Source organism: Ovis aries, chromosome 2 (genome assembly GCF_016772045.2).
Source record: "Ovis aries strain OAR_USU_Benz2616 breed Rambouillet chromosome 2, ARS-UI_Ramb_v3.0, whole genome shotgun sequence".
Lineage (NCBI taxonomy): Eukaryota > Metazoa > Chordata > Mammalia > Artiodactyla > Bovidae > Ovis > Ovis aries.
In genome coordinates, this window is record NC_056055.1 from 71,537,557 (window position 1) to 71,551,220 (window position 13,664).

The following is a 13,664-nucleotide window of genomic DNA, read 5'->3' on the forward strand; positions in this document are numbered from 1 at the left end:
TATCCTTGCCTGGAGGATTCTGTGGACAGAAGAGCCTGGTAGGCTACAGTCCATGGGGTTTCAAAGAGTTGGACATGACTGAGCAATTAACACTTTCATAAGAATATATTTACAGCACAGGGAAATAAAGGCATTAGTTTGTAATGACTTTAGATGGGGAATAAAATCGATAAAAAGAGTGAATCACTATTCTGTCCATGTGAAATTAATATTGCCAAGCAATTATATTTCAAGAAAAAAACCTCTAAGAAGCACTCATGAGTGAGCAAGCAGGTAGTGAAGAAGAAGGAATACAGGCCTTAGATGCTTTTGAGGAGAAAAGTAATTTCAAAAACAGGAACATTTAATGCTACCACTAGGTCAAACCAAGAGGAGCCTCTGTCCTGAGCCCCACGTCACAGAGGGCCCTGCTTTGGCTTTCCTATGGCCATGGCCCTCCCCACAGGGCAAGGGTCACGTGGGTGTGCCCTCCAGAAGCCTGTATTTTACTCCTACCCCTCAGACCATACTTCTGTTATCTGAGATCCCAGAATTTCCTGCCTAAAACCCCAAAGTCCCCTTTCAGACCTGTACAGGTCTCTTTCTAAGTCCACCTTTTGGAAGAAAGAAAGGATAGCTGGTGTGGGGGTTGGTGTAGGGGAAGCAACAGCTATTTGGAAAAGACAGACAAAACCTGAACACTGGACCAAGGTGTCCACAAGCATGAGCACAGGCTCTTCACAATATAGGTAGGGAATGATACCTAAGAGAAGAGAAGTGGTCTAGGGGACAGAGGCTGGGCCACGGCTCAGCTATGTCTATGTCACCATATTCTGATACAGAACTAGGAGGAGCCTAAGAATTTTAAATTTAAATCCAGTCTTCCAATTATCAAAATATATTTTTCAACCTAGATGGATAGAACAGGTTTTATTTCTAGTTTGATTCATAACTTTTAGAATATTCAGATGTAGGGTACCATAGGCCCTGTCAATGTTTGGGTGGGGCCCGGCAGTATACCCTTTATGCAAATAACTATAGGCTGATGAGAAAGAACCTTGGTGCTTTTAACTACAGACAGGCTCCCACTGAGGCCACCTTCACTATCTATCAGAAAACCATGGTATTAATTTATTCTATCAGAGGAGCACTTCTTATTCTGATTATGCCACTTCCCCTTTTTGAAAATTATTAACTGGGGAGACAAGGGTGATGAGAGTGTACAAACATGTTCTCTTTGTAACAAGAAGACTTTTACCACTAGAGTGAATCAAATTTGAAGTACGTGTAGGATTATCACACCTGGCCCATATAAATGTTGAAAGTCTCTCATACTTATATTAAAGGATATTTTAGTACAGTGACGGTGAAAAGCAGAAAACCATTCCTGTGAATTAAGGAGCTTACCCATCTCAAACAAGGACTGTTTTTTTCCCAGGAGGACCAGCAACCACCATCTTCACCTGTGTCTGTGAGCAAAAATGCCAGGAAGACAACGGGCAGGGCCAGACACATGGGCTGGGTACAGGAAGACAGAGTGTGGCAAGGAGGCCAGCAGAGGGCGCTGTCATGCTTAATCTACGCGTGGGAACCTTTCACACCTAGCTGACTCCAAGGCTGGGGCTACCAGCGAACTGTTTCTAAGCGAAGAGCCCAGTGGTGGACATTGTTGACGAGGACAGTGTGCTGAATTTCCCTTCCTACTGTCTACACTGACCATTTGAGTTTTTGAAAAATGTCCAGAAATCTTGGATTTCGATTTTCTTCTCTTTGCCCACTTGCACACTCTGGGAAAACCAAGCTCCAGTTGTAAGCACTCATGAAAACCCAACTTCACACAGAGGCTCTCTGAAATACTGAAGGCATATTCTGGGGAGAGGGAGCACATCATCCTCTAGGAGCTAGTCTAGGAGCTTTATTTTCCTGATATGGAAATCCAGTATGTTCATCATGAAATGAAATGAGACATTCTGTTAGCTAGTATTCTATCATTTTTTCTACCTCCTACCATGAATGGGGGCTTCCCTTGTGGTTCAGCTGGTAAAGAATTGCCTGTGATGCGGGAGACCTGGGTTCAATCCCTGAGTTGGGAAGATCCCCTGAAGAAGGGAAAGGCTACCCACTCCAGTATTCAGGCCTAACAAATTCCATGGACTGTATAGTCCATGGAGTTGCTAAGAGTCAGACATAACTGAGCAATTTTCACTTCACCATGAATGAAGGATTGATGTTGAAGCTGAAGCTTTAATACTTAGGCTACCCGATGCAAAGAGCCCACTCACTGGAAAAGGCTTGTGGCTCAGAAAGATTGAGGGCAGGAAGAAAAGGGGATGAAAGAGAATGAGATGGTTGGATAGCATCACTGACTCGATGGACATGAGTTTCAGCAAATGCCAGGAGATGGTGAAGGACAGGGAAGCCTGACACGCTGCAGTCCATGGGGCTGCAGAGTTGGATGTGACTTAGTGCTTGAACGACAACAACAATCTTGAATGAGTATTTTGGGGGCATCTATTGCTGCATTGTGTTTGTTTAGACCAGATCTCTAAGCAAAACTGCATTCCCTGAAGAGGATGTGAGGAGAGGTTAGAGCCCAGAGCAAGCCACGAAGGAAACCAAGTAGAGGAAGCTAATGTACAGGGATCCAGCCCAGAGGGACAAGGTTGCAGCTCTGAGGTGCTGAGTCAATAGATGCTTTTCTCAAATGCGAGGAGAGTAAGGAGTGGAATGATAAACCAGGAAAGAGGAAAAAAATTGGAAAATATCTAGAGAGATAATTCTTAGAAACTTGGAGGATGAAGTATAGGAGAGGTTTTTCAGGGGGTCACTTTTATCATTTATTTTCAAGTTGTTAGAATTGTGCTAATGCAGAGGAGCAGATTTACAGCTAAATGCAAACTGCAAATTCTAAAAACATAATTTTGATTTAGGTCTAGTCTGTGGGTGGGTACAGAGGAACTGAAGGGTGTAATTTGTTGTTGTTGTTGTTTTCTGGCAGATTAAGCTTTCCAATTGCAATTTGCTTAGACTAATACTCTATTTAGTTTGCTAACTAACAAAAAGTGGAAAGGGGAAGGGTGGTAGGACTATCAAGATGCAACCTGCGAAACAGAGGAAAGAAGCCTTGCCCTGGAACAACATAATGCAAGCTTTCACGCCAGCCATCTAGCGTGTGTATGACTGCGAGTGTGCATGCATTTGGGGGGAGTTGTAAAGTACAGAAATAAATCAGTCCCTGTTTTGAAACTATCTATAAACAATTTATGCAGTGAAAAATTAAAATGTGGATTGAACTCATTTGGCTATCTGGGGTGAGACTGACCCACTTTCTACAGTCAGCTCTACCACTGACTAGTTCTGATATTGGGTGACTTTCAACCTGTATTTTCCTTACGGGTGAAATGGGGACAGGAAGAGATTCTTTGCAAGATTTTGGCGAATATTAAATAAGAATGTAAGGCATTCGGCACAGTAATTGTCACCAGGCCAGTCCTCAATTAGAAAAAAAAATTAATAAAAAGTAAGCTTTGTTATAAATAATAAAACTTTTGACAAGTACTCATTATACTTGTTAAGTCACTACTGTTCCAAGATGTGCTTTTTTCCTGCAAATGATTTTAACTTGTGATATAATCCCTTTTAAAATATTCTATAACAAGTCTATTATTCAACAAGTACATTTTCAGTGTATTCCCTTGGTGCACTAGAATAACAGTGCTCACCGAAATCTGTTTATCATTAATTTGATTTTGAGCATTCGTGCTTGTTTACAATGGTTGTACTTCTATCAAATGGAACTTTCTTCACTCAATTTTTATCCTAAAGGCTTGTCTGTGAATTATTATTACTCTTCTCCACTTTTTAGGTTTTAAACAGTTTTTTCCCTTTCCCTCTGAGTATATCAGTATTACTAAGCCAAGACATTTTTCTTTTAATGGTAAATCCTTAAGAGTGCCTTAATTTTTTCACTAAAAATATTACTAAAATATTATATTTTTAATATTGATATTCACAACTAAAAATTGAAGCATGTTTTGGTTCCTAATTTTATTTTAAAAAGTTGATTAGAGATAGATGTCTTAGATATTCTATTAAGTATAATTAAATTATGAAAAAGACAATTTAAATATACTTAATACATTAAACATAAAAATGTTTGTCACAGTTATTTTATGCAGCAATACAAATTTGTAGATTCAATGACTATATTAAAACAACATATGTTTTAAAGTAATAAAGCATTTTTGCCATAAACTTCCAAATATACTTCAAACAGTCATAAAATCCAAATAAATGGATATTTTTCTGCTCAATTTTCTGTGTCAAAGCTGCACAGAAAACCTTATGATTTTTAAAAGACTTTAACAAGTGTGCAAACAGATGCAACTTGTTTATTTTATTCCTTCTCTTCAAATTTTATCACTGCCAGAAAGTCTATTGTATATTTATAATATTTAAATAAAATTCAAAAAATTGCATAAATTTTACCAGTAAATAAATTGTTTCATTTTTATCACCCAGACAAAAAATAAAAATAATAATGTCATTTTTGAAATGCAAATACTTTAGATAACTTGCTAGTTGGTGTTATGTAGCAGCAGGCTGACATTCAGAAGAAAACTCATAGTGGTGATGCTCTTTTGTTTGGGAGTTGCATGACATGGTAGCCTTCATTTCAACAACTGAAATAGTGCTACAGGGGATGCAAAAACAAACCTGTATGTTTGTATACAGTGTTTATACGAAAAACACGATGTATTGGTCTCTCCTGCTTGCTCAAATAATGTAAATAATTTTAATTGAAAAACATGTATTGAATTCACGTTAATGAAAAGATGTATTGTCCCTTAAGCTACTTTAAAAGGGAAACCTTTCCCCTTGCCTCTGGATCTATTTAGCTGACTCTCTCTTTAGTCACTAAGTCATGTCTGACTTTTTGCGACTCCATAGACTGTAGCCCATCAGGCTTCTCTGTCCATGGGATTTCAAGGCAAGGAGACTGGAGTGGGTTGCCATTTCCTTTTCCAGGGGAACTTCCCAATCCAGGGATTGAACCCATGTCTCCTGCATTGCAGGCAGACTTTTTATGGCTGAGCCACAAAGGAAGCCCCTTAGCTGTCTGATATCTGTCCCACATACAACACCTATAAATGCAAAACAAAAGTCCAGTAAGTTTGTGACTATTTTTCCACTTTCCCATCACTAATATCTGAACTATTCTTGCTTCAGTCTCACTCTACCCTGCAGCAGGTAACAAACATGGCAGAATACCAGCAAGGGTTAATCGTGCCAGGGTGCTTGGCTTCCGAACCTGATTTTATAACCTAGTAGCTGTGTGACTCTGTGTGACTTGATGGTTCTGTGGTTCATTTCACTGTTTGTAAAATGAGTCAAAAATAATATTCACTCACAAATGAATATTATTCCTTAAGTATTATTAGTATAATAGTGATAACATATTATTCTTTAAGTATTTATGTCCGACTCTTTGCGACACCATGGGTTATACAGTTCAGGGAATTCTCCAGGCCAGAATACTGGAATGGGTAGCCTTTCCCTTCTCCACAGCGTCTTCCCAACCCAAGGGATCAAACCCAGGTCTCCCACATTGCAGGCAGATTCTTTATGAGCTGAACCACCAGGGAAGCCCTAAGTATTCCTATATCTCTTTAATTTTCCTTTGCAAAATATTTCTCAGAATTTATAGCTATATAGTTATGTGAACATTTAACAAATGTGTATCCACTACTAAAATACAAGTTCCATGAATGCAGTGTCAAAATTCATCTTGTTCCTTGCTATATCCTAAACATTATAGAATAGATGTGTAAGACTGTGTGGAACATGACAAACTGTGGAAAATTCTTAGAGATGGGAATACCAGACCACCTTACCTGCCTCCTGAGAAACCTGTATGCAGGTCAAGAAGCAACAGAACCAGACATGGAATGACAAACTGGTTGAAAACTGGGAAAGGAGTACGTAAAGGTTTTATATTGCCACCCTGCTTATTTAACTTCTACGCAGAGTACATTATGCAAAATGCTGGGCTGGATGAAGCACAGGCTGAAATCAAGATTGCCAGAAGAAATATCAATCTCAGATATGCAGATGACACCACCCTAATGGCAGAAAGCAAAGAGGAACTAAAGAGCCTCTTGATGAAAGTAAAAGAGGAGAGTGAAAAGGCTGGTTTGAAACTAAACATTCAGAAAATTAAGATCATGTCATCTGGTTCCAATCATTTTATGGCATGGGGAAATAGATGGGGAAACCATGGAAACTGACATATTTTATTTTCTTGTGCTCTAAGATCACTGCGGATGGTGACTACAGCCTTGAAATTAAAAGACACTTGCTCCTTGGAAGAAAAGCTATGACAAACCTAGACAGTAGAGACATCACTTTTCTGACAAAGGTCTATATAGTCAAAGATATGGTTTTTCCAGTAGTCATGTATGGATATGATAGTTGGACCATAAAGAAGGCTGAGTGCTAAAGAATTGATGTTTTTGAACTGTGGTGCCGGAGAAGAATTTTGAGTCCCTTGGCCATCAAGATCAAACCAGTCAATCCTAAAGGAAATCAACCCTGAAAATTCATTGGAAGGCCTGATGCTGAAGCTGAAGCTCCAATGCTCTGGTCACCTGATGTGAAGAGCCAACTCATTGGAAAAGACCCTGATGCTGGGGAAGACTGAAGGCAAGAGGAAAAGGGAGCAACAGAGCATGAAATGGTTGGATGGCATCACTGACTCAATGGACCCGATTTCCAGCAAACTCTGGGAGATAGCGAAGGACAGGGAAGGCTGGTGTGCTGCAGTCCATGGGGTTGCAAAGAGTCGAACACAACAGAGCGACTGAACAACAACAAAGATGCATAAGAAGCATTTGTTAAATAAATGAATACATTAATTTTAGAGATAAATCAGAGAATCAGCCTAAGTGAACATGATTTGCCCGAGATTATACTACCATAAGTTACAGAACTGTAAGCAGAGTTCAATTCTTCTGACTCAAAGTCCTCCATTATTTCCAGGCATTAAATCTATAATAACACAAATCATACAAAGCACTTATTATTCTGCAGGTTCTAGAATGAAAAGTATAAATTAGAAAGAAAAGGAGTATCTAATGTAGTCTGAGGGAAATTGTACCTCTTAGAGGAAATGGTATTTAAGACATGAAGGAGTTAGAATAGGCAAAGAGAGTCAGGCAGACAGTTCTAGGTAAAAGAACCATTTACACACTTGTCCACTGATGAGAAAAACTTGAGTAAGAACAGAAAAAAGACTACTGTAATTGCAACAGAAGGACCTGGAAGAGAGAGGGTGAGTTTGATGAGAGAGAAAGCCCAGATTTTATACCACAGAAAGATTTTTGTTTCTTAACTAGCAGAAGATAAAGTCACTAAAGGGTTTTAAGAGGGTGTAACACCATCAGGTTTGCATTTTCATCAGATGATACTGCCTGCACTATGTGGAGTTTGGGAAAGGGCAGACATAGTAACTGGTTGGACATGCAGGTCAAAACAGAAAGATACGTAAAGATGATGCTCACATATTCAACCTGATCCAGAGGGAGAGAACCGTTTACTGAGAAAGGACCATCAGCAGATGGATCAAGAGCTTAATTTCATTAAGGGTATGATAAACTCACACTAAACAGTGACAACTGTGGTTGTTATCACTGATGATTGAAAACCACTAGCTGCAATTGAGAATAATGGTGAATTTTTATGGATTTCCATGGATTCTGGCCTGTAGTATCATGCCCACTGTATACACAGGCGCTTCTGGACCTTTTCTTTTGAAATGTAAGTCATCTAAGGAGTTAGATTACAGCTGAGGCTTGACACATGAGAGCCTTTTTACCTCCAATCTGACTTCTAGGGTAGGCTTAGGGAAACACATGAAAAGATACATGGGAAAACAGCCTTCCTTTATCTCGCATTTCTTTCTCCTTTCCCCGAGAATCAAGAAATTTTAGATATGATAATATGACCATAGCTAACAAGTCTACAATGGCTTATTGTTCTATGAGGCATAAATGTTATAGGGAGATCAAACCTGTAAAATTAACTTTACTTGACTTGGACTGAATAATGATGAGCACGGACAACTCAGAGGGTTTTCCTATAAACTGAGTAAGGAGATAGTAAGCAAAGAAATCAAGAGGTATGCTTAGATCTTTGATCTTAGAGAAGATCACTTTCTGATCTAGATTTTGTGTCATATTTTTGAATCATGTGACAGTGTCTTATTCATTTATATTGTTTACATAAGGTAAAAAAAAAGCCATTTAGAATGTTTCTTGGCAGTATAGACTATATACAGCCATTTTAATTCTGGTGAGCCAGTACTTCCTGTACTAGCATATGAGGAAGTAGTTAAATCTTCATGCCATGTCAGTGGCTTATAGCCACAGCTTTCATTCCCTAAAGATGCAAGGCAAGCAAAGACCATGCATCAGGATTAGCCACATGGTATTAATGAGAATCCCTGTTATCATTATCCTGGTCATCCTGCTATAGAGGTCCTCGAGCACAGGAGGTATGTGCCAAATGCATTAAATATACCAAAAGGGATGTCTATTTCAGAACTTTTTGGGCCCTGGGTTAAGAAAGTTTATAGTATTTAATCTACTTGGCAATCGGGCATTTTGCAACCAGACAATCAGAGAAGAACTAAGAAAAGAGGCACTGAGGGGAAGTCAAATCTAAGAAAAGTTCAGACTGCTTTGGTCACATGAGGATCTGCCCGTAATTTAAAAGCTAAAATGAATCTTGCTTAATTCTCATATATACATAATTGGCATCATTTAGGCACAATCACCATTAAGAAACATACAAACACATGTAGATCAGCAAACAGTAAGGGATTTTAAAGAGGGAAAGAAGAATATTTTAACCAACATTCTAAATAAAATTCACATGTATTTTATTTATATTAGAATACTTACATAGATCCTTGTGGTATTTTACTATATATTTTAATTTAAAGTTTGTCATCATATTTATAAAACTGCTATTTTCTAATTTAAATAAGCACATATACATAGTTTAAAAGTGAATATGTCTTCTTGACTGCTTTGGATGATAAAATGTAACACTGCCTAATCTGGTATAATCTAGCAAAATCTGGATTCAGTCAAAATCCAGTACAGTACAACAAAGTGAGCCAGTGCTGAATCATATAAGCATGTACATCTATCCCTCAATATATTAACCAACCTCATATATATTAACTTCAGCATTTTAGCTTTACAATATGTTGAACATATCAATGACATCTTGGCACTATCCAGAAACTATGAAGAAGAGAATTTTTTTTCTACATCTTTATTGATTAGGAGCATGGATGTGAAAATCAGACTGAATACTTAACAGAGGTCTCCACCACTTGCTAGATATATAACCTTTTAATCTCTCTGTGCCTTAGCTTCCTTCCTGAACCTCAGATTCTCATCAGTAAAACATTATGAGGTAGCACCTATCTCAAAGCATTGTTATATGTATTAAATGCTTTATTATATATATAAGGGACTTAGGACTATGTTTGGCACATAGTAAGTGCTCCTGGAATGTTAGCTATCACTTTCATCATCATTGTTATTATCCTTCATTCTTTTCCTGGGCACTTGGATAGAGTCAACAAGATACATATTTAACTTTTCCCTCTCAGGTCCTAGGCCATAGCCTTATCAGAAGCATCAATCTTCCTTATTTTCCAGTCAATAACATTTTTATTTTTTAATTCAAGTATAGTTGATTTACAATACTGTGGTAGTTCCAGGTATACAATAAAGTGATTTGGCTATATATATATATACACATATTTATATATATCTGCAAACTTTTTTCTCAGTTCTTTTCTATTATATTTTATTATAAAACATTGGATAAATTTCCCTGTGCCATATGGTAAAACCTTGTTTATCTACTGTATATACAGTAGCGTGCATCTGTTAAACCTATGTGTTAGTCGCTCAGTCAGGTCTGACTCTTTGCGGCCCCATGGACTGTAGCCCACCAGGCTCCTCTGTCCATGGAATTCTCTCGGCAAGAATACTGGAGTGGGTTGCCATTCCCTTCTCCTGGAGATCTTGACCCAAGGATTGAATCCGGGTCTCCTGCATTGCAGGCAGCTTCTTTATTGTCTGAGCCACCAGGGAAGCCTGATTTACATTATTATTAATCCTATATTCCCCAATTTATCCCTCCCTGCTTTCCTTTTTGTAACCACTTTCTTTAGATTCCACATATAAATATCATATATTTGTCTCTGTCTGATTTACTTCACTTGGTATGATAATTTCTAGGACCATCTATGTTGCTGCAAATGGCATTATCTGACTCTGTTTTATGGTTGAGTAATACTAAGGATTTTTAAGTCCAGTGATTCTCAAGCTTTTCTTTTATATAGAGACTTTTATAGCATATTGAAATAGTCCATGTACTTTTCCATGATATCATCTACAATTTTAGAATCTTTTGACTAATAAAATATGAACAAAGGGATTTAGGGACCCCCTGAAATAACTATACAGGCTCTCTGGAGTCCAAGACTCACTGATTAGAAACCATCGCTTTGATAATTAATATTTAGATTAAAATAAAATTCAGATCTTTTTAGAAAGCCTTGTGGATCATAGCTCATTTAGCTTCTCTTACCTCACCCATGACTGCTATGGGTGTCTCTCCTGTTGCCTGAGCAACACGATGTTCTACTAAGTAGAACATGTATTCATCGTAGAGTAGACGGATCAGGTGGAAGGAGCCAAAGCTAGCAGCACTGCGTAGAGTTAAGTCCCGAATAACCATTGAGCTGTCCAAGAGAAAAGACACAGAGGCAGCCAGTGTTAGTGACCAGGATTAGCGTTCAGCCTACTTTTCCTATTAAAAGAAGTTATAGGTCTAATAGATTGGTATAGTGCATGACTTTCCATGGAATAATTTCATAAATGAAGCAGTTGGCTCAACTTTTTCAAACAGAGTGGTAAAGAGGTAATCTTCATTAGGACTTGACTAGATCCTATGAGAATTAGATAGGCACTCATTGGGAAAAACCATTTTATTGTCATAAGCAAGCCGACAAATGGGTCAGAATCAATTTAAAAGATTTTTTTTTAATTTTTATTTTTACTTTATTTTACTTTAAAATACTGTATTGGTTTTGCCATACATTGACATGAATCCACCACAGGTGTACATGCGTTCCCAAACATGAACCCCCTTCCCACCTCCCTCCTCATAACATCTCTCTGGGTCATCACTGTGCACCAGCCCCAAGCATGCTGCATCCTGCGTCAGACATAGACTGACGATTCAATTCACATGATAGTATACATGTTAGAATGCCATTCTCCCAAATCATCCCACCCTCTCCCTCTCCCTCTGAGTTCAAAAGTCCATTACACACATCTGTGTCTTTTTTGCTGTCTTACATACAGGGTCGTCATTGCCATCTTTCTAAATTCCATATATATGTGTTAGTATACTGTATTGGTGTTTTTCTTTCTGGCTTACTTCACTCTGTATAATCAGCTCCAGTTTCATCCATCTCATCAGAACTGATTCAAATGTATTCTTTTTAATGGCTGAGTAATACTCCATTGTGTATATGTACCACAGCTTTCTTATCCATTCATCTGCTGATGGACATCTAGGTTGTTTCCATGACCTGGCTATTATAAACAGTGCTGCGATGAACATTGGGGTATGTGTGTCTCTTTCACTTCTGGTTTCCTCGGTGTGTATGCCCAGAAGTGGGATTGCTGGGTCATAACACAGTTCTATTTGCAATTTTTAAGGAATCTCCACACCGTTCTCCATAGTGGCTGTACTAGTTTGCATTCCCACCAACAGTGTAGGAGGGTTCCCTTTTCTCCACACCCTCTCCAGCATTTACTGCTTGCAGATTTTTGGATCACAGACATTCTGACTGGTGTGAAGTGGTACCACATTGTGGTTTTGATTTGCATTTCTCTAATAATGAGCGATGTTGAGCAACTTTTCATGTGGTTGTTAGCCATCCGTATGTCTTCTTTGGAGAAATGTCTATTTAGTTCTTAATTCATCACCATAAGAAAAAGCATCTCAAAGTAAAAGTCTTATGATGATGGGTAAACACTGCATCACCATCTCTCAATGACTTCTGAGGTACACTTTGGGGAAAATCTGTATTTGTCCCTGACTAAGTTTACAAAATATACTATACAATGTTTACAAATACACAAGCAAGTTTACAAATATACTAAGTAATGTTCCCAGATGTGGCAATGTAGAATGTAGGAGAGGACATACAGGGATCCTTGCAACTTTTGTTGGAAGGCAAACTTATTAAGTGATTCTACTTCTGTACTGATTTCCATTAAATTATGGTGATTTTCCTATTAGCAAGAGCACAATAAAGTCAATTAAAAATGCATAACCTTGAAAAATATGAATGTGTAACTATAAAATACCAAAATATGAAATATATATTTTAATTAAAGACTAACAATACACTCTATTATACTCAAAATAGAAATAAGTCAAAATAAAATTTTGGCTTCATTGAAGACATGTCAATTATTAAGCTTGACCATGCACTTCAAATATCCTTAATATTTTTAATTTAGAGTCAGAGTAGGATGTGTGTGTGTTTCTCTTCACTTTCATTTAGTGTCTTTCTCTAGAGATTTTTGTCCTACACAAATTAAAATAGCCATTATATTCTCAGATAGGAGGAAGAGACAGAATCTCACAAACGTATGGGTTAATATTACTAAGGGGCTTCTCTGATGGTTCAGTGGTAAAGAATGCACCTGTCAATGTAGGAGAAGTATGTTTGATCCCTGGGTTGGGAAGATCCCCTGGAGAAAGAAATGGCAACCCACTACAGAATTTTTGCCTGAGAAATTCTATGGACACAGAATCCTAGCAGGCTACAGTTCATGGGGTCACAAAGAGTCAGACATGACTTAGTGACTGAACAACAAACAACAATATTCCTAAGCCTTATTTTGCAATGAAGAACTGTAAAATGATGGACAGATGGACATATAGAAGACTGTACTTTTGTTTTATCTTTCACTTTCAACTATAACTATATAGTGGCTACTAATGCATCAAATCTACACATTCAACTTGGCGAGTGACAGATCACCATTGTACATCTAAAACCCTAAAGCCCTGGATTCTGATTCTGGTTTCTCATTAATTCACTGTCAATCTCAAAAAACACCATTTCCTCGAGAGAGTTTTCCTTTTGGGTGAAAATAAAAACAATACTTTTGGCCTTATCTCATTTATGTGATTATATCAAGGATAAAGTGGGTTAAAGGTTGTGACATAAACTTATGAATGAATAGAACAAGACTCAAATATAAGTTATTATGATCCTAATACAAAAAATAGGAGGAGCTGAGCTTCTCACTCTCATTTGGTTATAGCAACAAGAATAGGTGTTACAATAAGATGGCAGAGAATCTCTCCTTCTGTGGATTTACTTACTAAAAAGAAAAAAAAAAACATAGTTTTTCATCCATAGGTTTGGAGTGAGATCCACATTAACCACTCTATGATCTTGACTGTACATCATTCAACATTTTAAGGTTCAAAATTAGCTTGACAGTCAAGTGAGATACTGTGTGTGAGATCCTAAGAAAACTGCCTATTGCTACACTATTACGTATGTTGGAGTT

At 37.8% G+C, this 13,664-nt stretch overlaps 1 protein-coding gene across 7 annotated transcripts in view; it reads right to left on the reverse strand.

Moving 5' to 3' along the window:
• The window catches only part of RFX3 (regulatory factor X3), a 343,496-nt gene that overhangs the window by 16,683 nt on the left and 313,149 nt on the right, over nucleotides 1–13,664 (reverse strand). For all 7 annotated transcript variants that reach the window (XM_060409419.1, XM_042243406.1, XM_042243408.2 and 4 more), the window contains one exon: nucleotides 10,651–10,804. In XM_060409419.1, the coding sequence (XP_060265402.1) occupies nucleotides 10,651–10,804 (154 nt within the window). The remainder of the gene's footprint in view (nucleotides 1–10,650; nucleotides 10,805–13,664) is intronic.